The 27,221-nt window shown below is 42.3% G+C and overlaps 1 protein-coding gene across 6 annotated transcripts in view; it reads left to right on the top strand.

Annotated features, from left to right (window-relative positions):
• EXOC4 (exocyst complex component 4) overlaps positions 1–27,221 on the top strand; it is an 831,013-nt gene that overhangs the window by 9,008 nt on the left and 794,784 nt on the right. For all 6 annotated transcript variants that reach the window (XM_003420870.4, XM_064289703.1, XM_010600447.3 and 3 more), the window contains exons 2-3: positions 12,329–12,518; positions 23,890–24,084. In XM_003420870.4, the coding sequence (XP_003420918.1) occupies positions 12,329–12,518; positions 23,890–24,084 (385 nt within the window). The remainder of the gene's footprint in view (positions 1–12,328; positions 12,519–23,889; positions 24,085–27,221) is intronic.

Here is a 27,221-nt window from a genome sequence, read left to right as displayed (position 1 = left end):
CGTTGCTGTCAAGCATTTCTTAAATCGGCTGCTGGTGTATTAAAAAAAAAAAAAAATTTTAAAGGAAAAGAAAATCTGACTCTCACACTTTGAAATAAGGGCTAAATAGATCTAATAGTGTGAGCGAATGTCTTCTGGTTAAAAGCATTTCGGGCAAGAAAATAGGACTCACGTTTTGAAGAATCATTATCAGGTCTAGACTCTTTTTGCATTAGGATCAATAGCAAAAGGAATATTATGCTCTTAGAAGATCAATAAGGTAATCATTAATTTTCTTCCTGTGTAGAGTAAGGTTCTGAAAGCAGTTAACCCTTGAGCATACGTTGAGAATTTAAAAATGCTCAGTCTTTGTTTTATGGTAATTTGTGCTGGAATATTTTGTCAGTATATGAAGATGAGCTCCTGCCTAGTGCCCTTTCCATTAAGCCATTTTAAAAATTTGTTGGAATTGTCCTGACAGGAGAGAAGGTAGTGTCTACCGACTGAGGGGTTCAGGTCCCTGATGGTAAACAGTGCTGAGGCTCCATGATCTCCAGCCTGTCTGCTCTGTGGCCCGTTTTGAGTACTTCTCAGAATGGGGTCGCTGAGGAGATTTGATTTCTTCCTGGCGATTATGCTCCACAGAGCTGTAGCTTCCTGGGAAGTGGTTTTGGGTATGTGAAGCCTTACGACAATTGGTTTTTCTGAGTTGCTTGAAGGGATTTCCATTAATTATTTTGTTAATCTTTATTATTCCTGGAGGAGAGGTCACTGGATCCCAACCAGGGAGGCCGTTGGTAGACAATTAAGCCTATTAACTGTTGTCAGAAAGCATGACTTAATGCTAATTATACTGCAGGTGTCGCCACAATTCAGGTGTATTGCATGAAGTATTTCTGCAGCAAGTTAATTATCTGTGGGTAGGACTCTGGGAGACTCTTGTTACTTTGCTTAAAAATACCCTAAACTGCCCCGGAATGGTAGTTCTGGCATCACCTGCGGGCCATCCTGAAGCTCAGGGGAGAGCCCTCCCTGGTCAGGCTTTTAATTTTTCATGATTGGTTGTCAGCCTTCCTACATGCTTTTCTGGTTTATGATACTTAACAGCCCACTATTGTCCTCTCACACGAAATACTTGCGCTACAGACTTTCTTCAGAGAATTGCTGGCTGGTCAGCTTGAACTCCTTGCTGAGAGGAGGGCATTCATGAAACATCATTTGCTCCATTTAGTCCTATCAGTTCCCTAAATGCCATCCTTGGCTTAAACTGGGTAATTGGAAAGCTTCATATTTGAGCCTTCCAAAATCTCCAGGCCTGAGTTTAAGTTTTAATGTTATGCTTTTGAAGAATCCTGTAAGAAATGGCCGTATAAAATTCATTACTTTATCCATTTTATCAGAAAGTTGTTGAGGACATTGTTCTCAATATTGCAGAACATCTCTCATATTGTTTTATGTGAAGGATTTAGAGTTCAGGGCTCATTTAGAGTTTGCTTCTTCATAGGAGCTGGAGTCTATTTTTGATCATGAAAATTATGTAACTGACTATATTTCCCTTGTTGCTTTGGCTGGCAGGAAGCTCAGTTAATTTTGAGGTTCATTTTATATAAACTATACTTGCCCATATGTCTTGCATATTTGTATTTTACATTTATATGGTATTGTTTTGTCCTGCCTAACTATTCCCACTTTTTTAACATGCATTTTATCTTTTTTATGTACATACTTGTACAAACCATCTCATATCTTTTTGGAAAGAGGTGGGGGATAACTAAAATGAGACTTGAATGTGAATGTTGTTATTCAGAGAATTTTGTCTTCCCCTGGCCCCCAATCAAATGCTGGATTGAGGAGAAATAGACTTAAAATTGTAGTAGGTTAGATATCACAGAAGACCTTTCTGGGAAGCACTGGGGCTTGTCAGTAGCCACAGAGATCCTTTTCAAACAGCAGTCAGCTGTCATTCTTGGGCTTGAGGCCAGCCCTCCAGTGGGTTTAAAAAACACTCAGCATAGAAGCCCACAGATCTGTCTCAGATCTGGCTCCTGGCCTCCTTTGACCTCACCTCCTAGTACTGTCACCTGTGATTGCTTCTGTAAAGCCACGTGGACTCCTTGCCATTGCTTGTGCCGTGAACATGCCAGACATGCTCCTACTTCAGGGCCTTTGCATCTTCTATTCTCTCTGAAATAATTCCCCCCCCCCATAATGACATGTCTCTCTCCTTCATCTGCTGTAAAGGTGTATTCAAACGCCATCTTCGCCACGGAGTCCTTCTCTGGCCTCCCCATGTGAAATAACCTCCAGCCCCCGTAAGGGAAGCCGGATCCTGACTCGTGGTGACCCCACGTGCGTCACAGTAGAGCTGTGCTTCACGGGGTTTCCAATGTCTGATTTTTTGGGAGTAGATTGCCAGGCCTTTCTTCTGAGGCAGCTCTGGGTGGACTTGAACTTCTTTAGCAGCCCAGTGTATTAATTGTTTGCATCACCCTGGTGCTCCCCATTCCTTTTACTCCACCTCAGTTTTCTCCATAGCTGTCCTCCCTCCCCGCCACGTTATGTGCTTGTGTATTTGTTTTGTTGCCCGGCTCTCCCCCTAGATTGCAAGCTTCCTGAGGGAGGGATTGATTTTGTTCACAGTTATATCTCCAGCCACGTAGAGCTGTGTCTGTTAAGTAACAGGTGCTTACTAAGTATTTGTTGAATGACTAAATAAATTGAATAGGGTCACTGTAGCTACGTTTTCTTCTTTCCTAGAGGTTTAGAACAGGCATTGCTGGATGAGATAATTTAGCTCCTATTCTCTCATAAGGCTGGGGCCGTCCTTCATGACCTCTCCAGATACAGGATCTGGCTGCTGCTCATTAGCTATCCTTTACCGAGCACTTAATGCACCAGGCACTGGAAGAATACAGAGAAAAGGGCTGATCCCAGTTCATAAATAAACATTCTCAGCAACTTGGGGTGGGGGGAAGCGGAGGAGGGGTGCAGCAGGGGATGCAGGCCAACAATGCTGTGATTCACAGATTATTTATCGTGTTCTTATTAATGCATCAGGGAGCACTTCTGTTGCACTTTATATTTTGCAAACCCTGTTCCCACTCTTCTCCAAGTCTCACAGTAACGTGGTGAAGCAGATCGTCTTATTATCTTGCCAGTTTTACAAGTTAAGAAATAGACTCTGAGAGGTTAAGTGACTTGTCCCGGGTCAAGTAGCTCGACAGCTGCAGAGCCATCATCTGAGTCTGGGTTTCTCATTCCAGAGCTGTGCTCTTTTCCTGTTTTTCATGGAGGCCTTGGGAGGTCCCACATACTTGATTAGGGCAGTCGGAAACTTTCCTGGTGTTTTGTTTTTTTTTTTTTTTTGGATTATTAGTCATATCATCTTTCAGTGGGACTTTTGACAGTTTTTTTAATTGTGAAAATATATATAAGCACCCCACCCCTAGTGCCATTGAGTCGGAAAACACTTGCCCTTTCCACATTTTCTTACCTTTACAATTTAGCGACGTTAAGTTCATTATATTGTGCGACCATCACCAATCCCCTGGTGTATTCTTTTTCTTTTTTTATTGTGAAAATACACATAACAAAACATACATCGTCTCAACGATTTCTGTATGTACAGTTCAGTGACGCTCATGGCCGCCTTCAAGTTGTGCAGCCATTCTCGCTCTCCTTTCACTAATCATCCCGTCCCCTGGTGCATGCTTAACGGTGGTGCTCTAGATTTGGTTTTTTTAGTCTTCTTATTTTGCCTTTGATTGAAGGTTGTTATTTCTCTTGAGTGTCAGGTCACCTTTTGGTGACTAACTTTATTTTCATAGGTATGCTTTTTCTTTGATTTGATCTTCCTTTTGTCTTTTTAAAGAATAATATCGACTTTTATGTCTTCTCAGCTGTCTGGGCTTCATTACTCCATTAAAGCAAAAGGGAAATTGCTCCATGGAAGGAGCCAGTGGTAGTGACTAGTTATTTTCCTTTCAAAACACTTGACCGGGTGCGCTGAGATACAGCAGCTGGTATCAAACCAGGAAACGGACAAATTCTGTTTGAGATCCCCAGTTATTTGCCCTAGGTTTTTATGCTTGCTTTTAGGGCTCATTTGGAGCTCCTGGCCATGAACTTACTGGAACCATTTAATACACTTGTTTATACAAGTGCTGTTAACAGTAGCCTAACATGTGTACCACAGTCCTTGGAACACATTCAGTGAATAAATTCCTTCCCGGGGAGTAATGACTCCTGGTTAAAGATGTAATTCATTATGTAAAATACCAGAGCTGTCTTACCGAGAAATTTTTAGTGATCCAGAAATGTCTGTGTCCAGCTTTAGCTGGAATCTAGTTTACTCTTTTTTGTTCTTACGTGAACTTGACTATAGCTGGTAAATCATAACGGCTTTGAGACAGGAATGGAAAAAAAATCGAAAGAATGATTCAATAACTTGAACACGTCTTGGGGTGGGAAGTTACATTGTTGGTCCTCTGGTTGGTGCCTTTTAGCTCATGTTCTTTTAAGCTTCCTTATTCGATTCAGGACTGTTCACTACTAAAAAAGCTGCTTAGTGCCCTGTTTACATCTCTAGCTGTCCACTGTTCTGTGTACGTATGAGCTATAGCTTCATTAGGGTGCCGTCCTGCAGCTCAGGTGAGGAAGGCAGGAAGGGTAGAATTTCATAACCTGTCTCTATGAGTTAGAATTGGCTCAACTGCTAGGGGTTTGGTTTACTGGTTTTATAGTAGAAAGAAGGACCCTAGTGGCACAGCGGTTAAGTGCTCGGCTACTAACCGAAAGGTCTGAAGTTTGAATCTGCCAGCCGCTCTGTGGAAGACAGATGTGGCAATCTGCTTCTGTAAAGATTATAGCCTTGGAAACCCTATGGGCATGTTCTACACTGTCCTACAGGGTTGCTAGGAGTGAGAATTGACTCGACAGCAACGGATTTGTTTTTGTTTTTTTTGGTTTTTTAGTTGGAAGATGGTTCCATTTGCAACCCCAGCTGATCACGGGGATGATGTAGGACTGGACGGCTTTTCGTTTTGTTGTGCCTGGGGTTACCATGAGTTGGGGGCCGACTCGACAGCAGCAAACAACAACCTGGTGTAAAAGGATATGGGCTCTGGAGTCAAGTATAGTTGACTTTACTTCCAATTCTGATGCTTGTTAGCTGTATGCATGTATGCAAGTTACTTCACCTCTGCGAGCCTCGTTCTTTGTCTGTAACAGGAGAGGTGATGTTATTTATCTCTCTAGGCTGTTGTGAGGACTGTCCTAGATGTGCGTACAGAATAACCACGGCATTGTCTGCATATTATAAACACTCAATAATTTACATTCTGTGTCTTGCTTCTGGAAACCCTGGTGGCGTAGTGGTTAAGTGCTATGGCTGCTGACCAAAGGGCTGGCCGTTCGAATCCACCAGGCGCTCCTTGGAAACTCTAGGGGGCAGCTCTACTCTGTCCTATAGGGTTGCTATGAGTTGGAATCGACTCAATGGCACTGGGTTTGGTTTTTTTTTTTGATTTGTCTTGCTTCTGTCTCTCCGCCCAAAGTGTAGGACGTAAGGATGTATGTGAATCTGTGCATTTAGTTTTAAATTTCTCAAGTGAGAAATGAGTGAGAGCTGGCTTATCAGCCTTACTGTCAAAGGGATCTTGGATCATTTTTGGACTTGCTATTTTAAAAATTCCAGTATAATGTTAGCATAGGTTATCAGAGTGCCCGTATTATGGGTTATAAAAGCCTCCCTCTTTTTGACTGGTCATACTGTATTAGGAATATGCTCAGGAAAGGTGTGGGTCAGGGTCGTTTCCTTTCATCATACTTACTCAATCTGTTTTGAGCACCATGTCTTGAGAGGCAGGATAGCTAAGTGGCTAAGAACCAGATTCTGGAGCCAGACAGCGTGGCTCTGAGGCCCGACTTTACTACTGAAAAACTCTGTGCCTTGGACTACAGCTCAGCTTCTTCATCTGTAAAAAGAGAGATGATAGTGCACCTGCCTCATAGAATGGCTGTCAGGAGTGAGCCATGATGTTGGAGTCACTTAGGTAAATGCCAGGCATATAGTAAGTTCATGTGAGAGCTGTTTTTGAGAGGACTTCAGAGGGAAGTATGGGCTTTGGAGTCAAGTATGACTGCGGCAGTGTATCGACAGGGAACTGCCAGAAATTCAGGCTGGGCTCAGAAGAGGACGTGGAACCAGGGGTGTCATTGCTGACGTCAGATGATCCTGGCTAAAAGCAGAGAGTACCAGAAGGATGTTTACCTGTGTTTTATTGACTATGCAGAGGCATTTGACTGTGTGGGTCATAACAAACTGTGGATAACACTGCGAAGAATGGGAATTTCAGAACACTTCATTGTGCTCATGCAGAACATGTTCATAGACCAAGAGGCAATTGTTAGAATAGAACAAGGGGATACTACCTGGTTCAAACTCAGGAAAGGTGTGGGTCAAGGTTGTTTCCTTTCATCATACTTATTCAATCTGTATGCTGAGCCAATAATCAGGGAAGCAGGACTATATGAAGAAGAATGTAGCATTAAGATTGGAGGAAGATTCATTGACAACCTTGCTTGCTGAAAGCAAAGAAGGCTTGAAGTACTTATTGATGAAGATCAAAGACTACAGGTTTCAGTATGGATTGCACCTCAACATTAAGGACACAAAAGTCCTCACAACTGGACCAACGAGCAGCATCATGATAAACGGAGAAGAGACTGAAGTTTTCCAGGATTTTATCTTACTTGGATCTGTGGATCAATGCCCATGGAAGCAGCAGTCAGGAAATCAGAAGATGCATTGCATTGGTCAAATCTGCTGCAAAAGACCTCTTTAAAGTGTTGAAAAGCAAAGATGTCACTTTGAGGACTGAGGTGTGCCTGACCCAAGCCATGGTATTCTCAGTCCCCTCATATACATGCAAAAGCTGGATAGTGAGTAAGGAAGACAGAAGAAGAATTGATGCTTCTGAATTATGGTGCTGGCAAAGAATGTTGAGTATGCCACGGCCCGCCAGAAGAAAGAACAAGTCTGTCTCGAAGAAGTACAGCCAGAGTGCTTCTTGGAAGCGAGGATGGCGAGACATCATCTCGTGTACTTTGAACATATTATCAGGAGGGACCAGGCCCTGGAGAAGGACATCATCCTTGGTAAGGCAGAGGGTCATCGAAAAAGAGAGAGACCCTTGAAGAGATGGATTGACACAGTGGCTGGAACAATAGGCTCAAACATAGCAACGACTGTGAGGATGGTGCAGAACTGGGCAGTGTTGCGTTCTGTTGTACATAAGGTGGCTGTGGGTCGGAACCGACTCGATGGCACCTAACAACAACAGCAACAACAATATGGAGTTGTATTGTGCTTTAATTTCACTTCTGATACTTACGGTGTGCTGCTTGGAAGCCGTGTCGTGGAAGAAACAGTTGAAGAAACTGGGAATCTGGTTAAGCTCTCCGCTGCTAACTTAAAGGTTGGCAGTTTGAGTGCACCCAGAAGTGCCTCAGGAGAAAGGCCTGAGGATCCACTTCTGAAAAATCAGCCGCTGAAAATCCTCATGGAGCACAGCTCTTCTCTGACACACTTGGAAGTGCCATGAGTTGGAGTTGGCTCCGCAGCAACTGGTTTTAACCTAAGAAATAAAGAAGTACGGAGGGTCTTTTAAAATTTAAGGGGTAATTTTACAGCAGAGGGAATAGACTTTTATTTTGTGTTACTGAAAAAGGTAGAACTCAGGTCATTGGGTAGAAGTTATAAAGAGGCCGATTTTACTATATTTTAATGAAAGGCCTTGTAACAGGTAGAGCTGTTCAAAATCACAATGAGTACTTGGTATGCTGGTGGGTTTTCCATTGCACAGGGGCAGAGAAGGCTGAGGACAGCTTCCTGACGTGTGTGGTGGGGTGAACTAGATGACAGGTATTCTCTTCTACATCTTTGCTAGCAGCCCAGGTCAACTGGCTGGCTTAAAGGAAGGTAATCCCACTGAAATTTGCTGACTTTTCTGGTTTTTTGATAGCATGAGTGGATCTTTTAGCTAGAATTTGTTCACTGTTTCAGGCTTTTATGGTCTGTTCCTCATTCACTTTGCAAATATTTATTGTGTGAGGCCCTTTATTTCTGGTTTCATTTTGCAGAAAATAGGTTAGAAATGAATCTATTTACTGCCTACTGTTGCTTGGCACAATGCTGTCATTCAGTCCTTAAAGGAAGCCAGGGAATTAGGTTTCCTTATTGTTGGGAGACAATTCTCCACGGGTCTCTTGCATTTCTGAAGTTGGTGTGAGTGAAGCGCTGAGTGCGCTTTATTCTAGACTGCCTTTACAAGGATGTCTGCACAGCAGGCAGCCTTGGAGGATATTCTCTTTCTTCAGAGCAAGGGCAGGCGTATCTACTGCCCTGTATCAAAGATTTGGTCTTCTACGCTCAGGGTTCCTCTCTAGTAGTTCGCTCCATGTGTAGGCATCCATTTGGGCCCCTTTTGGTAGCCACCCGTGGAACCTGGGAGCAAGGGAAACCGATGCACATACGCGATGCTCATGCTGCTTGCTGTGCTGTGAGTAATGAAGTCCTTTGTCTCTGACCTGGGAGTTTTGTGTCTTCTGTCATCATCGATGATGATGATGATGATGATACTGTGACAGACTAACTAGTTAGCTTGCAGGTCGGGTTAAATCTCAGAGCCTTCACAGTCTGACATCAAGGAGGAGTGAAATGACAGTTGGAGAGGTTAAGTCTCACGTCCAATTCCAAGTGATCTAGTAGGTAGAGGTGATGGAATTTGAACCTTTATCTCTAGAGAATGTCCTTTCCATTACATTGTGGAAAAATACTACAACCTTTACTACGACTGTGGCTGCTGTTGCAACTAGTAGTACTACTGCTCTTACTACTCCTATACCGATAATGGAGCCCTGGTGGCGCAGTGGCTAAGTGTTCAGCTGCTGACCAAAAAGGTCTGCAGTTTGAATCCACCAGCTGTTCCTTGGAAACCCTATGGGGCACTTCTTCTCTGTCCTGCAGGGTCACTATGAATTGGAATTGACTCCACGGCAACGGGCTATAACAATAGCTAAGAACAACATTTGTTGAGTGCTAATTATATGCTAGAAACCCTGGTGGTGTAGTGGTTAAGAGCTGTGGCTGCAAACCAAAAGGTCAGCAGTTCAAATCCACCAGGCGCTCCTTGGAAACCCTTTGGGGCAGTTCTGCCCTGTCCTCTAGGGTCGCTATGAGTTGTAATTGACTCAACAGCAATGGGTTTGGTGTTTTTTTTTTTTTTAATTATATGCCAGGCCTTGTTTTATCTCATTTAATTCTCACCAACAACCCTATGAGGTAGGCATGCCTGTTATCTCCATTTTGTATATGAGCAAAATGAGGCGCAGTTACCAAGGTCGTATGAGTAAGTGATGGTGGAGCCGAGAGTCTGACTTCAATGCCCACAGTGCCATGAAGAGCATAATCTGAAAACAGGCCGACCTGGGTTTTGAATCCTGTTACTCTCACTTACCTTCATTGCGTGAGGTGGCACACGTTAATGTAACCTCCTGAAATCTCAGCGGTTTTATCTGCAAAATGGAGGGAGGGGAAATAATAATAGAACCCATTTCAAGGGTTGTTATGAAGATAAAACATACATTCTGTGAGGTGTACAAAACATCTGGGTCCTGGCACCTACAAAAAAAAAAGCCTCCATAAATATTAGCTGCTATTATCATTTTTTTTTTATTATCATTATCCATGTTGCCTTCCTTTTCTTAAATTAAAAAAAAAATAATGGTTTTATGCTCTTGGAGTTTTTGAATGTAAGTATTTTTGACTCAAGACAAAATGTCATTCAGCTCAGTTTACATCCAAACCAAAACCCTGCTGCTGGCGAGTCGATTCTGACTGATGGCCACCCTGTAGGACAGAGTAGAACTTCCCTATAGGGTGTCCAAGCCTGTAACCCTTACAGATGCAGCCTGCCACATCTTTTTCCCTTGGAGCCCCTGGTGGGTTCGAACCGCCAACATTTCAGTTAGCAGCTGAGCACTTAACCACTGTGCCCCCAGAGCTCCTTAGTTTACATCAAGAGGATGAATTTCAAATGTGGGGCAAACCTGACACAGGATATTTCCGTATGTAAATATATTTTTTAAAATCCCCGGAGACCCAGTTGCCCCTCTAACCTCCATTTTAGTAAACCTTTGTGTTTCCTGAGTAACTCATACTGCTCCTGCAACATGCTAGAATGACAGCTGCTGCTGCAGAAGGTGTCTTCTCTGGACCTGCCATGGGCCTGCCATTTCCCGTAATGGTAATCCTGCTAGTTAACATAAACAAGTGAGATGTTTGGTGTGTTGTTTCTGCAAATGGTGGTGGGAAGAAGTCATGCAGAGCACTGTAAAGACTACAGACTGATGAAGTGTAGCTTTGGAAACTCTGTGGCTATCTGCTTTATAAAGGGAAATGGTAAGAGTTAAGTATCTAGGGTCTGTTCCTTTTGGGCCGGTTGATAAATTGAAGGCATTTTATGATTTTGCTTTATTTTATATTAACAGCCTGGAAGGTTTCAGATTTAAAGAGCAAAGTTATGTATCATAGAAGCCACAGGAAGGTATGCTAAGCTATTCTGTGCCCTAACGTTGCAAATAATCTTGGTAACTCTATCTTTGAAGCTTAATGGCCCTCAAGTTCTCCACTCTGACTCACTTTTAATGGTCAGACATTTCAGTGGGGATTCTCAATCTGAACCTAGATTATCTTGGAGGTAGTCTAGTTTAGGGTTCCCAGTTTACAGATGGGGAAGCAGGGTCTGGCATGGGAAAGGCCTTAATTCAAGTGCTGTGATTCCCTGTCGTTGCTGTCTTTGTATACCAGGCTGTCCTTTCAAACTTTGCCTTTTCCTTCATTATACTTCTATCCTCTCCTTCCCTTCCCTGGATTTCATGCAACCCCCGGTCCCTTAGTATCCCTAACACATTTGCAAAATTCTTTTTTGGAAGTTAGGTTGACGTCAAAGACTGGCCTGCTGAATTTACCTCTAAATTGAAAAAGAAGTTTTACATATTATGTGGCTCATGAATTAAGATCCTTTGCTTTAAATGACAGTTTGGGGGTGGCTATTGTACAGTATTTTGCTTGCAAATATCTAGAAGTCGGTGTGTGATTGATTTGCTGACAGACCGTCTCTGAAAGCAGTTCTAATGATGGACTTGTAATTGATTACATCCATCATTGAGAGCCTAAAATACCCCCTCCCTAAGTTAAAAAAGATAAATGAAATAAACCAGGCTGAATGTATAAGCTGACAAATCTGAGGGAATTTAATGAAACTCTAAATTACTGCAGCCAGCAGATAAGAAGAAAAGGGTTCTTTGTTACCGATTATACCACTAAATTAAAAAAAATTATCCAGGAAAGATAATAGAGGAAACAAAGATCTGTGGCCCACAAATCAAACTAAGTTATTGAAAGATTTTTAATAAGTATCTGTCTCATTCTGTGGTTATTGTTGATTCACATCAATCTTGTTAGTGCTGTTGGAAGAATAGTAAATGCAGGGACTGTCTTGTAGGGTAGCTTAGATGATTGCTGTCATAAAAGATTTTAGGGTTAATATGACCTCATTTCCAGGCCGCTGGGGGCTTTGTACCAAATTCACGTCATTCAGATGAGCTATCAGAAGGTGGCTTCTCAGTGTATGAGTCATTCCATCAGTTAGTATTCTTTCAGCTACATGGATGAGAAGACCCACGAAAGTGACCTAAACAATGGCTGTTTATTATCTCCCTAACAAGAAATCCTGAGGCGTGGCATTGCAGGGCTGGCTGCTTTGGTGGCACAGTGACATAAAGCTGTAGGTGTCATCTCTCCTGGCTTTCCCTTCCGTGGTTGTAAGATGGTTGATGTGTTTGGATATCTCAGCTTTCTATACCAATATCCAGCATCAGGAAAAGGGAACTGTGTCCTGTAGCTACTCTTCCTGTGAGAAAAGTAGTCATGGAAGTTCCTCAGGTCTCATTGGCTGGGCAGGGAAAGTCACTGTAAGAGGAATGGGATGACTAGGAATTGCCAGGATTCACTTAGACAAATCAAGACCGCCTGCTGTCTGATGAAAGTAGTTTCTAGTGGCAAGAGATAAAGTGAGGGGAAAAGCTCCTTGGATGGGCAACCAGCAAATCCCTTCAGTCGGGCTGTTGGAAATTCTCTGAGAAGATAGGTTTGTGTTGTTTGTTAGTGGTCCATTTCATTTTCTGGTTAGCAAAATGAATAGTCTCGCGTATTGGCTAACTCATCTTTCTTTTGCTTTTTTCTCTTAAGTTTTATTCAGCTTGATATGTTCTCTGTCTTTACCAGGACTCTGTCGGCCAGTGATGATGTTGAAGACAGAGAAAACGAGAAAGGTCGCCTGGAAGAAGCCTATGAGAAGTGTGACCGTGACCTGGATGAGCTGATTGTGCAGCACTACACAGAGCTGACAACTGCCATCCGCACCTACCAGAGCATCACAGAGCGCATCACCAATTCCCGAAATAAGATAAAGCAGGTAAGCAGCCTTTCTCGTACCGCCATGGCGGCACCTTCTGTAGCACAGGGGTGGTTTGGAGTAGTGGCCAATTGTCCTTACTGAGCGATTCATAACCGCTTTTGTCAGGGCTTTTTCGCTGACTGGAATGTCTAGCTGAAGAGGATCACGATGACATTTTGGGTTGCTTCTTCCCTTCCCTACATCTTATCCTCTGGCTTCTGCCATTGCTTCTCACTGTAGAGTGGGATGACGCAGCGAAGAGGGCCGCAACTTGAGGAAGACTGGAAGGAATCCAAACCAAAGAGCAGAGCTGTTTTAAGACCCTAGGCGTCTGCTATGAGAGGAGGCTCCCATATCATGACATCAAGTATACTTCCATATCATGACATCAAGTATACTTAATGTACACATCACACATTTTGTGTGTGTACATGGGCATATTTGGGTATATTTATATATACATATATACACTGAAACACATATACCTACATATATACACAGAAGTATGTATACATACTGCCATGGATTGAATTATGTCCCCCCAAAAATGTGTGTATCAACTTGATTAGGCCATGATTCCCAGTATTGTGTGGCTGTCCTCCATTTTGTGATTGTAATTTTATATTGAGAGGATTAGGGTGGGATTGTAAGGCTCAGGTCACCTCCCTGATCCAAGGTAAAGGGAGTTTTCCTGGGGTGTGGCCTGTAACACCTTTTATCTCTCAAGAGATAAAAGGAAAGGGAAGCAAGCAGAGTTGAGGACTTCATACCGCCAAGAAAGCAGCACCAGGAGTGGAGCACGTCCTTTGGACACAGGGTCCCTGCACCTAAGAAGCTCCTTGACCGGGGCAAGATTGAGGTCAAGGACCTTCCTCCAGAGCTGACAGAAAGAGAAAGCTTTCCCCTGGAGCTCATGTGCGGAATTTGGACTTTTAGCTTTCTTTACTGGGAGAAAATAAACTTCTCTTTGTTAAAGCCATCCACCTGTGGTATTTCTGTTGTAGCGGCACTAGACAACTAAGACACATATATAAAACCACATAGCTGTGATTTGGAACTATTTTATTTTTTTGCTTTTGAAAATTTGGCTTTGAGTATCGCACCTAATTTGAAGTTGGTTGTGATTTCTCTGCAATTATTGTACATTCTTGGTAATTTTTGTGAAGAAAATAACAAATTATTTAAAAATACAATACCAAAATTCTTGATACCGTGCTTTAGTAATGACAAACGTGTATTCATTTTTATATTAAAATTTTCTTTTAATATTTTAGAGCTTTTTCTTCCCTCTCTTCCTCCCTCCCTCCCCCCTTCCTCCCTCCTCCTCTTCCTTTCTCTCTCTGCCTTTCTCCTCCTCTCCCCTTCCCCTTTTCTAGGTCCTTGAAAAGCTCTTGTGACCTAGTTACCTTAGTGCTTATTGGACAAAATGGGTTTAAGGGGTATTTTTATATTTGACCAAGAGGTGAACTATCAAATTTATCAAATGTATTGCCACATCATAGTCTGTGTAATTCTTGGCTGTGTGTTTTGAGGGCCACTCCTTTAATTCCTTTTAGCACTGCTCTCTGATAAATAAAAATGTTTGCCACCACCTGTTTACCCCTGGTTATTTGCCAGGGGTGATTATGCCTAGTTCCCATTCAACAAATTTAGAATTCAAAATTTGCTGTACCTGAATCTAAAGCCCTTGCTGCTGGTTTTCAGACTTTTTTTTTTTAAACAGCAGAAATTTGCTACTTACTTATTTTTATATGAGATATTTAGCAGAACCCCCACCTACCAAACAGAGAGGTGGCACTCTCCTCTTGTTTGGTGTTGGGGTAATAGGTCCAGAGCCTCATGCTTGGTCCCCTCCATGCCCCTCGGTGACTGCCCCTACAGTACCTTGGGGGTAGAGGGCTCCACAGACAGTAGTCTGAAACCCACTGCCCTGGGCTGCTAGATGGATTAAGGGGCTCTTGAAGGGTACCTGGAAATCCTGGTGGCGTAGTGGTTAAGTGCTATGGCTGCTAACCAAAGGGTCGGCAGTTCAAATCCACCAGGTGCTCCTTGGAAACTCTATGGGGCAGTTCTGTTCTGTCCTATAGGGTCGCTATGAGTTGGAATCGACTCGACGGCACTGGCTTTTTTTTTTTTTTTTGGAGGGTACCTGCCCAGAAATAGTTGCACCTACAGCATCCTCACATGCTTTATTTCCTGTCCTCTAGACCTGGTATTACGATTCTCTAAGCAGATGCATGCATTCTTCTTATAAGAACACTGTTGATATATGACTTTCAGGCTCCAAGAGTACAGTTCCAGAATCAGTAAGCCTTTAACCTTTTTTGAAGCAATATGCTGACCTCTTTACATTTTAAAATTAACCAGGCGCTTTTGAAAGGAATACTGTAATTCTTAACCTTTTCAAGTGGCGAGCTCATCCTATGGATTTATCTGTGAAACGAGGTAAAGCTATAAATCAGTTGCTCTAGATTTAAGTAAACTGTAGTCCATTTTGACCCAATATACTGAAGTCAAGAGGGGTCAGCAAATGAATGTATAGAGCTGCTGACCTTCTGGCTCTGCCTCGAGTAATCACAGCAAGGGTGAGGGACCTTTTGGTATTTGTGTTTTCTGATTAGTTGGGTTGACTGAGGGAACTTTGTCCTAATCTCAGGGGAAGCACCAGCAGTGATTTCTGCCTTGACTGTCTGTCACTCTGTGTCGATAGCATCGTTGCTGCTAACAAAGAGTGTCCGCCTGGTATTGAGAAAATGAGTCCCATCCTGATGAGTTCACATTTGTAAACGTCGCCAGTCTTTTCGCTGTCCTCATTTTCACAAAACAAAGAAAGAAAACTTTGTGTTATTTTAGACAGTTGCCAAGAAAACAAATGCCACATAATTCAGTGTTACGAATTAGCTTCAATATTGGGGAGAGGAATAAAGGGCTAAAAGCTCCTTTCAAGAAAGCCTTTAATGATTGATAAGTGGCAGAAGAAAAATATTGGGAAAAATGAAAGTGAGTTTGTTTTCATTGCATAATTTGACAGTTTTATATCACGAAAGTCCGTTTCTTATCACCAAGAAAACACTGATGTTTCCTCACTCATCTTTTACTGTCTTTTGGTTTTTAATTGCGTTTTTGATTATATACAAAATATAGCTATATATATTTTTTAAAGTAAAAATGTAGATGACTCAGCAGTCCTTGGTCTACCAGAGATTGAGAATGTGTAGATTCGAGTTGAAATTTTCTAGAATATTATGAGGATTCATTTACAAGTATTTGCTGAGCGCCAGCTGCATGGTGGGTTCTGTATTAGGTGCAGGAGCTGTAACAGTGGAAAAAAACAAGTCTCTGTCGTTGGGGAGCTTACATGCTAATGGGCGCAGACCCTCAGGTGCTGCTGTACCCGGCACAGTAGTTAGCAGGTGCTCCCTGGTTAGTGCAAATGGTTTGCAGTCAGCTACTAACCAAAAGGTGGATGGTTTGAAGCCACTCAGCAGTGCTGCAGAAGAAAGGCCTGGCAGTCTACTATACGATCATAGCCATTGAAAACCCTGTGGAGTGCAGTTTTACTCTGAAATACGTGGGGTTGCCATGAATTGAAATCAGCTTGATGGCAACCTTTGTTTTTTTAAGCACTGTCTAATGCTTATCACAAGAGCCCTGGTAGTGCAGCACTTAAGTGCTCGGCTGCTAATCAAAAGGTCGGCGGTTCGAACCCACCAGCTGCTCCACGGGAAAAAGATGTGGCAGTCTGTTTCCATGAAGATTTCAGCCTCGGAAACCCTATGGGCAGTTCTGCTCTGGCCTGCAGGGTCGCTGTGAGTCACAGTTGACCCCACTGCAGTGAGTTTGGTTTTGGTTTAATGCTTATCACGGGAGCAGGGTCAGCTGGAGGGAGCTGCAGATACTTGTCTCAGTTGTGATGTGCGCACAGATGGTTTACGCTTCACCCAGTTGTGCTCTTAACTCAATTTCCTTGCCTGTAAATGGAACTAACTTTACATGATTATGCAAGTGAAGTTGTTCAGGCTTAATCAGCCAGTAATGCGACATTTGTTACCTAACATTTAAATGAAATTTTTTTTTGGCTTTTATGTGAAAGTGTACCGTGAAAGGTAGGATTAGAATGAAGAATAACCATAGTTAATATAAAAAATAGGCACAGTTGAACAACATGGCTTTGGTACGAAGTTATCTACAGCGCAATTACTAATGTTTTTATGAGCCAGGGAAGAGGCCTCTGGGTTTGTAGAAATGGACGTGCCAAGCAGTGGGCAGTGATGAGATACTGCAATTTAAAATCCAGACAGTGGTCTGGAGTGCATTAATGCAGTCACAGTAGCCATGAGCTCATCTTTCCAATAAGTTAACAGGATTCAGAGGATTTTTTGTGTACTGTATCCACACTGCAACTCAAAAGGAAGTTATTGCCCTCAGAAAGGGTTGAATAGAGCTTCTCAGAGAATTTAAGTCCTTAGAATGGCAGCTAAAAAAACCCAAGAGGGAAAAAAGCACGGGAAGTAAAAGTTGGAGGGTAATTTAAGAATGATTTATAGTTCTAAAGGGCTCTTAAGCAGAACTGTGAGTGGTGTTCGTGAAGTTATTTCTTTCTAGGTACTCTACTGTGGAAAAAATTGGGTTGGACACTTGGGTCAGGAGAATAGCCATCAAAATGCTTATGTGTAGATTTACTACCGAAATAATAATAATACCACTGATATTCTATACTTTAAAAGTGAAGAATAATGTTGACTGTTGTATTAATGGGAGCCCTGGTGGCACAGTGTTTAAAAGCTTCGCTGCTAACCAAAAGGGCAGCGGTTTCCTACTGTATTCTGTCGTGTTGCTGCGAGGCAGGACTGACTCGACAGCAGCAGGTTTGGTTTGGTTTTTGGTTGTGTTAATTTTTATTTATCCTGCCTTGGTCACGGGAAGCTTTTCAGCCTAGTTCTGGTCCACCGTTTCAGTGAGGTGCTTGGACGTTAGTTGTACTTTAGTACAGCCAATAAGCACACTCAGAGGCATTCCTCCACCCCCCCTTATCTTTATTCAAATCCAGTGCTTTTCTCCTTTTCTGAGTTGAAAGTTACGGCCTTCTACTACCTCGCCGGGACCTGCAGATCCATTGGCCCCTCTGAAATCGTCTCTGCTCCTTGCTTTCAGGTGCTTGTTGGTGCGTGCCGTCCAGTCGATTCCGACTCACAGCGACCCCACGGGACAGAGTAGAGCTGCCTCATGTGCTTTTCCCGGCTGTAATCTTTACGGGAGCAGGTTGCTCCAGGTCTTTCTCCCGCAGAGCCACTGGTGGGTTGCGTCCACCAACCTTTAAGGTTAGCAGCCGAGTGCTTAACCACTGCGCCACCAAGGCTCACTCTCTCAAATGCTACCACAGTGCTATTGAAAGGCGCCAGCTGGCTTTCCTCATCTCTCTGTCTGTCCCAAGTAGGATTGCAGAAATCTCTCTTTCTCTACTGTTGGTGTCCTCCCCCGACATTTCAGCTCACAATAGCCTCTTGGGCGGTGTTTTCCTTGTTTGCTCTTTTTCTGGTAGTCTCTAATTAGAGTGACTTTAACTTCTTAAAGGAGCCCTGGTGGCTCAGTGGCTAAGTGCTCAGCTGTTAAACAAAAGGTTGGTAGTTTGAGCCCACCAGCTGCTCTGTGGCAGAAATATGTGGCAGACTGCTTCTGTAAAGATGACAGCTTTGGAAACCTGGGGGGCAGTTCTGCTGCATCCTGTAGGGTCTCTATGAGTTGGGATCCACTCAACGGTGATGGGTTTGCACTTCTCATATATTGACACTGAAATTCTTGCTATTGTTGAACAGGCCATTTAGGAGCAACTGTGAATTTATTAGGAAACCCTGGTGGCGTAGTGGTTAAGTGCTACGGCTGCTAACCAAACTGTCGGCAGTTCAAATCCATCAGTCATTCCTCGGAAACTCTATGGGCAGTTCTATTCTGTCCTGTAGGGCAGCTGTGAGTCAGAAACTGGACGGCAGTGGGTTTGGTTTTTTTTTGTTAGGAGTTTATTAGAATTCTGAGGAAGGGAAGGACACTAGTATTTGAGGAGGGATCTGTGTACTTTAGTCTTGATGTCCTAATTTGAATAGCCTGACTTTTAAGAGTTCTGTTTAAGTAAGAAACAGTGCTGTATTTTTATGCAAATAACACCTACCTTTTACAGTTGTTTGCCAACAGCGCCCCGCCTCTCTATGCTAATTTTTTTTTTTTTAATTACAGCAAACGTAAATTAAAAAATGGACATAGCAGTGCTTATGAAAATACCTTGGGTGGGAGGGAGCTGTTGGTAAACAAACATGGAAGGCAGGCATTAATTGCATAAAAATACAGTAATATAATTTTTAAGCCTTGATTATCCTTAAAATTAAATAAAATGGAATTAAGATAGCACATTAGTAGAAGTAAAACACGGATCACGGATTTGAGAAGTAAATGTTTAGGTGTAATTTGGTACCTTTCTCACATTTACATGTTATTTTTCATTGATTGGATGTAGTCCTGCTTCCCCCATCCCTGCTTTTAAAAATCATCTTTATCGAGGTATAAATTTACATACACTAGAATACTCTCAAAATGCGCATATTTAGAGAGTACAGGTCAACAGAGCTTTGGGGAGATACACGTACCCTGGAAAGCGTTACCATCAACCCAGTTTCCTCCTGCCTCATTGTTGTCACTTCTGTCCACACCCTGCCCCAAGGAACTGTTGACTTGAGTTCGATCACTATACCTTAGTTTTGCGTGTTCTAGAACTTTATAGGAAACCCAGGTGGCGTAGTGGTTAAGGGCTGTGGGTGCTAACTAAAGGGTTGGCAGTTCGAATCCGCTAGGCACTCCTTGGAAACTCTATGGGGCAGTTCTACTCTGTCCTGTAGGGTCGCTATGAGCTGAAATTGACTCGACGGCACTGGGTTTGGTTTTGGTTTTGTTTTAGAACTTCATATGTGAAAGGAATCCTACAGTGTGTACTCTTTTGTGTCTGACTTCTTTCGTTCAGCTTCACGTTTTGCAGATTCTTCACACCTCTTCCCTTTTATTGCTGAGTAGAATTTCTCCCTCCTCCTCAGGCTCTAAAATAACATTTCTTTATAACTCTGACTTGCCAAACAAAAAGCTGACTATTCAAGGCAGTTTAGTATTAAAAGTTCTCGTAGCTCCTTATGTCTGCAGCTTTGGTTACCTCAGTTTATGGGATAATTTTGGCGATGCTCATTTTCTACACAGCCCGATGCTGAAGTTTTTCTTCACAAATTTTACCTTCCTTTTCGTGCCTCCTTCCGTGTAGTAAGCAAAAGTGAGAAGCCACCCGACTCCATTGTGTATGTCCTAGCGTGAGGTGCCATAATGGTCTTTTTCCAATCAGAAAGAAGTTTGCCAAGCTTTATTGACACTTTGTAAGTTTATCTCCCACTCTCTTGATCAAGAGCCTAGTTGGGTGTTGTATGACATAAGATTTATTTTTAACTGTTTCCATAGTAACTATTGCGTGCAGAGGAAAAAGCTGAGAATTATAGGACTAAGCTGATATGTGTAGAACATCAAAAATCAAATTCTAACAGATTTTAACTAGGATTTAAAATAGAAGGAGTTGAGTAGCTGGAGTTCTTAACTCAGGGACCAGGAACTCCAAGGGAGCCTGGGAATGGCTTTTGGAGATGTGTGTAAAAGTCAAATAAAACCACAAATGCTGATAAAAACCAGCATTCCTCTACCTCATGCTACCCCATTCCCAACTCCAGCACTTCAGAGGCACTGACTCTTATTCTTTTAGTTGTTTTTTTCCAGGTATTTTTATGTTTCTACATAATACTTTTTTTTTTTCTTTCAAATTTTAGGCATTGTATATTGACTTCCAGGTGTGGAAGATGAGGACTGAGGCCCTCCCACTCTTTTTCCCCTGCCATATCACATCTTCCTTCATCCTCTCTCTCTCTGTTTGGATCCTAGTTTTTGGTTAAGTCAATAGTGCCTACCTTTTTATTAACTCCTAAAATATTTACAGCTAAGCCACACAGCATACTATGATTGCATTTTCTCTTGTGTAATTTTTGTTATTGTTGTCATCGTTCCTGGAGTTAATGATTGAAGGATCCTGTTGGCTTTCTTCTCTGTTGGATTCCCCCTTTCCTGGATTGCGTGTTCTCTTCTGTTTTTCACTTGTTTTGGTGGGGCACATTCTTCAGTAGCTCCCTGAGTTATGATGCATCTCAGGTTCAGTTTTGGAGAGTTTGCAAGTCTGAAAGTGTTCTTTTATTATTTTATTGGTATTTCTCTCCATTCTGTTTTCTCATCCCCTCTCCCGGCTTTCCCATAACTCCTGTTTGGCTAATACTGGACCTCTCAGATTAAACCCCTAATTTTCTTCTGTCTCCTATTTCCCATCTCTTGTTTTTTGAGTTTTATATTTTGGGGGGTTTCTTTAAGAGTTTCTTCTAAACTTTATATTAGATTTAAAAAAAATTTCAGCTATCATATTTTTAATTTCTAAGAGCTATTTTTTATTATCTTAATTTTTAATAACATCCTGTTTATTTCATTTATGTAGTATCTTCTCTTATTTCTCTAACAAAATTAATTATGGTTTTTTTTTTAAAGTTTTTTTTTCCTATTCTCTACATAGCTTCCGTCCCCCCAGCCCGCCTCCAGTACTATTTTCTTCTTGTTTGTTTTTATGCCTGTCTTTTTATAGTCCAGGTGTCCCTTGAATGTCTGGTGACCCTTGGCTAACCATTTATCTGTAAGAGGGAGGCATCACAAAGCTGAGCGAATGCTATGGGCTTACCTAGTGATGACTGGGTAGGGACCCAGTAATTTCCTTTGTAAACCTCAAATATCACTATCTATAGCTCTTTCTTTTCACTTGGACCAGGTCACTGTCCCCAGTGCAAAGCCACAGATCACTTGTATTGGGACTGGAAGTCATACTGCCAGTGTTATTGGAGCTGAAGGTCCAGAGCGGGCTGAGCACCTTACTGTTCAACAGGCTGACTTTGACTTCATCCTGCTGTTTCCTGTCTCATGCCTCGCGCTCTCCTCAGCTGTGCCTGGCATTTCCTGCCCAGATCCTTTCTGACTCATTCTCTCCAGATTGCAGATATCCTGTTTTGGCCAATGTAGGGGGAAGGGAATTGCCTATGTGTGAGGTCTGATGGGATATAGGCTCACAGTGGTCCTTATAGAGAAGCTGTAACCCTGAAACTCTGCCTTCAGGATCCTTGGTGTCTCTTTACTGTGATAGCAAAGCCCTCTCCAGGCTGAGGTTTTCACATTTCTCGGGATCTAAATTTAGTTAGTCATCAGCCATTCTCTTGCCAGCTTCCAGAATTTTGTTACCAGCTTTTAACTCACTGTTGCCTTCTTTCCTTTTCTGCCTTTTTTTTTTAAAACAATTTTTTTATTGTTGAAAACACACACAGCAAAACATACACCAATTCAACTGTTTCTACATGCACAGTTCAGTGACACTGAGTACATTCTTCAAGGTGGGCAACCATTCTCATCCCCGTTTTCCGAATTCTTCTCCCTCCATTAACATAAACTATCTGCCCTCTAAGCTTCCTATCTACCCTTTGGAGATGCTGTTGTCAGTTCGATTCCATTTAGATAGTTCTTTAAAACAGCACTATGCTCAAAGAAGACGTTCCTTACCAATTAACCTATTATTGTTTGGTTTTAAGAAGACTTCAGGGGATAGTTTTGGTTTAAGGTGTAAAGGTTATCAATTCCTTTACTGTCACTTTGGTGGGATTGCAGGAAGGAATAGGGATAACTAGAACCATCTCCATCAGATTTTCAAAGGGGTCTGTGATCCCCTTCAAAGTTAATAACCGTTCCACTCCACTTACCAGGAGAGATTTCAGAATCCCCTCCTCAGGGATTTTTTTACATGGAAAAGTTTCACAGAAGTTTGATTTAGGGGTAGTCCTAAAGTGGGACTGGATTAGATGCTTTTTCAAAAAACCTTCTAATCTTTTCATTCTATCTTTATATTTATGCTTCTTGGAAAAATGATGAACTTTTAGTTCTGTAACCACAGGAAGTACAGTGCCAGTGAATGTGTGCACTGCCACCCCAGATCGTATAGAGGAAGATTTTTAATTGTCAAAAAAGCATGACAGGCTCTCTGGGCTGATGGAACTGCCCTGTGTATCGACAAGGGCTTGGATGATGCGGGTGTTTGCATCTGCTAAAACCCATCAAATCGTGCACTTGAGATGTAATCATGGGTAAATTTTACCTCAAAACAAAAACCAGAAACCAAACTATAAACAAATATTGAATTCTAATTTAACTAAAAATACATGTTAAAAAACCAAACCCATTGCCATAGAGTCAATAACAACTCCTACTGGCCGTATAGGACAGAGTAGACCTGCCCTATAGGGTTTCCAAGGCTGTAATCTTTATGGAAGCTGACTTCCACATCTTTCTTCTGCAGAGCAGCTGGTAGGTCCAAACTGCTGACCTTTTGGTTAGCAGCCGAGCACTTAACCGCTGTGTCACCAGAGCTCCTTAAAATACATGTTAGGACTATCAAAAGTGTGTGAAAGCAGTCTTGTGAGTTGTGAAAGGTCATGGTTCTTTTTTTTTTTTCCCATGTCGTGAAAATGAAAATCTTCAATTAGGGTAGAAAATAAAAACTTGCTCTAATCATGTGCACTGTGTCTATTCCTCCTGCTCCTCTCCCCCGCTTTTTTCTTGTCATGATAGGCCTGCACTCATCCCCCTGCTCTGCCAGTCTGCGGGGATGCTGGAGATTGTCTTATTTAATATTTAAAATTCAGAGTACATGACAAAAAATAATTTAGGCCTAGGTATGTCTGAATTCCTTTAATTTTAGGATTATCTCTTGCTGTGCCTACTTCTTTCTAGAAACTGGGCTTATTCTTATTTTAGTCAGCTGAGATGAACACCCATTTCCTCGGCTGGGCATTTCAGCTGAAGTTCTAGAGCTACAGGATTGGACCCAGTGGTCTGTCAGGTGGACAGAAAATCTGCAAGGCCCAGTGGAGAAGGAAAAAGAGCATAGAGTCTCATATCAGTCCTTTTTCTTTTAGATATATTAGCATTTATGTGGTACTTGTATTTTCAGGGTACTTTATATCCTTTGTAATTTTTTCTATATTCACTCAAAGGTAGGCCAGGAATAGTTTTCTCATTTAATGGGAGAGAAACTACAGACCCAGAGAGGTAGAGATGGACCCATATGAGTTAGAGTCAGAACCAGGATTAGAATTTTGCAAGATGACCAACCAGGTGGATTAATTGGGAGTTTGAATTACACATGCAAGTACCAGTGAGGAATACTAACCAGATTACTTACGAGTTTAGGCGGCAAGACTTTGAATGACCCGAGATTGACTGTATTTCATCTTAGGTGAAGGAGAATCTGCTCTCATGCAAGATGCTGTTACACTGCAAACGGGATGAGCTTCGGAAACTGTGGATTGAGGGAATTGAACACAAGCACGTCCTGAACCTGCTGGATGAAATTGAGAATATCAAACAAGTGCCTCAAAAGCTGGAGCAGTGCATGGCCAGCAAGCACTATCTCAGTGCCACGGACATGCTGGTAAGAGACCCGCCTGTGCTCCTGGTCATTTCTGCAGAGCTGGGCAGGCGCTTCCCTTTTGTTCTCTCTGAATCCTGTAATGTAGGTAGCTTATTACCCGCTGCCCCTTAGGATCCCTGTGCCAGCTCAGGTGAGGCCTGGGTTGTCCCCTTCCTGGTCCCAGTGTTGGAAATGAGAGGTAGTTGTGATTAGTATTTATGCATTGTCTGCCTTTGGAACAGGGGCAGGAAGTATAATGGTGAGAAAGCAGCACTGAAATCATGTTAGAATGGTAGTGAGAGGTGTTAGCTTTAGCGGGAGATATTTAATGACTCCCATTAAAAAAAAATGAAATCTGCATGAGAGAGTTTTTGGAGCTTTATAAAGTTGAAGTGCCACAAATTCTCTGAAGGATTTTTTATGTTGGGATTTTGTTTTTTTCTTTAACTTGATAAGACGTAGAATGACTTTTTTTTTTGTGAATAATGCCAGAGGTAACTTAGTCAAGCAAGAGTATTCTACAGCCTAGCCTTCAGCTTCTCTCTTAATTCAATGTGTTCCAGTAGTTTTTGAATTAGAAATGAAAATCCAGAGAAGGTGGCAGTTTGTGGTACATGTGGCTGAGCCTCAAGAAGATGAATAAACAATAAGAATACAGATTTACTCCCTAATGATCCTAACTTTCCCTGGGTCTGTGGCTCTTGTAAGGTCCCTACCAAAAACGAAAAAAGAAACCAAACCCATTGCCATCGAGTCAATTCTGAATCATGTGGCTCTATAGGACAGTGCAGAACTGCCCCATAGAGTTTCCAAGGAGTGCCTGGTGAATTCAAACTGCCGACCTTTTGGTTAGCATCTGTAATACCTAACCACTACGCAACCAGGGATCCCGGAAGGTCCCTACGTGGTACAAATGACTACTAACCTGGCGATCTGCTTCTATAAGGATTACAACCAAGAAAACTCTGCACATACGGGGTCACCATGAGTCAGAGTCGACTCACTAGCAGAGTTTTTGGTGGCTCTTGGAGAGGGCTGCCCCCAAGCCTCACTTCCGTCTCATTTACAGATGGCCTAGGACTACAGAAGCTCTCAGTAGCAGATGAAGCTATGGCCCGTGCTTCGAATTGTTTTCTTTTCCTTCTTAGGTGAAAACCCCGTATCTTAGTTTCTCCAAATTGGATTGGATGCAACGCTGGAAAAAGCACTGAGGGGAATTGGTAGGGGAAACAGGTTAAATGATCTAAGTTGTTCTAATTCATTCATGCTTTCTAGAAGCATTTTGTTAAGAAGTCTTTCATCAGAAAAGTTTTAATGGAGTGAGAGGTGTCATCATTTTCTGTTATGTATGACAAACTGGTATGTGATCAGAATGAACGGCCAGTTCTCACCGGGAAGGTGGTCGGTAATGGTCTGCTCTTGGAAGTGGCAAAAGAGTAGTCAGGTTCAATATCTTGTTCAAAGCAACGTCACCATTTCTCATGCTGTAGGGTGTCCCACCAGAAGAAAACGACTTACCTTCCAGCCTTGTTGGCTTATGCATTAGGAATGCATGTATGTGCTAAATTATACTTCAGAAGTGAGCAAATAGATGTCTGTATATATTTATGTAGCACAGACATACCCATCTGAGTCAGGATTTTTTTCGGAGTAGGTCTGCTTTTAAACAAGTGCTACATATTAAAATTAGGTTTTGAGAGTTCATTTTTGTGTTAATTATGTTCATTTTAGGATTTCAGACTTTTGTTTTACAGTCTTTGTTAGTTAAGGGCTCACTGATTTACTTAAGGGCTAATCCGTACTGAATACTGTCTTTTATTTCTTTGACTTACTTTTCTTAAGGACCTCACTGAACACTTCTTTAAGTTTTTGGTTGCAAGTTACAGAAATTCAGTTCTAGCTAGCGATGGGGGAAAACAATTGCTTGGCTCATGTAACCAGTAAGCTAAAGGAACAGGCTGTATGTGGAATGCTACCTGTATGTTTTCTCAGCGTGACTTCTCCACTGTTCTCCTGTAGGCTGGTTTCTCCCACGTGCGAGTGGGGGTGGGTGTTGGGGGAGTTGAGGAGTATAGGCCACAGCCCTCAGCTTTGCAGAGGAAAAGAATCCTCTTTTTTTTCCTAATTCAGAAGCCCCGGAGCAGGACCTAGATTGAGCCAGTCTGGGTACTGTGATGGCCAGTCAGTTCTAACTGACACAGTGCTGTTGTGGTGGTGGAGGATGGGACGGGGCGGGGGGGAGGGTGGGGAGAGCAGGTGCCCCTAGAAAAGGGTGAGTGTATGAGAGAATTTCCTAGACGTGGGAGATAGCGATGCCTTGAGGAAACATCAGGTGCCTGCTCTGCTCCGTAAATTGTTTTACCTGGTCTCTGGTAGAGTGCAGAGTAAAGGGAAAATTAGGCACCAGAAGTCAGAGGCAGTGTGACAGTTGTCAGGAGTGAAAGAGACACAGGTGGGGATAACACATTTATGGAGAATTTTGAAACATTAAGCATAGTTTTAGACATCAGAGTTCTTGGTATGGTGTAAGAGTGTTTTAATCATTTTTTCCCTCCTTTTAAGTTTTTTGGGTCAGAATGCGTTGATGTCTGGTGAGAAGAGAGTGTGGCTGTTGGGAGGCAGTAAAGGACTCAGAATGAAACATAGTTTAGGTCTGTGTGACTGGGGGAGGGAGTGGTTACCATTTATGGGTAACATTGGCAATGACTCATCATGAGTTGGAATCGATTCGATGCCAATGGGTTTATTGGCCGTGATAGGGCAGGTGGGTGACAGCAGGATTTTCCTGATTCTATCAGTGAGGAAAGGCCCTTGCTTATCACTTAACCTCTATCCCATCTGTTTTCAACTCTCAGTATTCAACAGATGTAAAGCAAAGAATTGTGGTTTTTCGTGAATCCTTCAAGAGAGGTGCAATAAAATATTCCTACCAGAACAAATAATACTCTGTGATACGAAGTGGGGCTATAATTCATATTTATATAATTCCTAGTTTCACCATGCTAGCTTAATAAAGGTTAGGTAAGTTATTCAACAGTTTCTGAGTCTCAATTTCTTCAGACATGGTTGTTATGAGGATCAGTTGAGATTATGGATGTGAAAGCTTATTTTAAATTGTAAAGCATTGCACAGTTCACTTATTTTTGTGTTTATTTAAT

Source organism: Loxodonta africana, chromosome 8, assembly GCF_030014295.1.
Source record: "Loxodonta africana isolate mLoxAfr1 chromosome 8, mLoxAfr1.hap2, whole genome shotgun sequence".
Lineage (NCBI taxonomy): Eukaryota > Metazoa > Chordata > Mammalia > Proboscidea > Elephantidae > Loxodonta > Loxodonta africana.
Note: the sequence above shows the minus strand (reverse complement) of the source record. Positions and strands in the feature narration are given on the sequence as shown.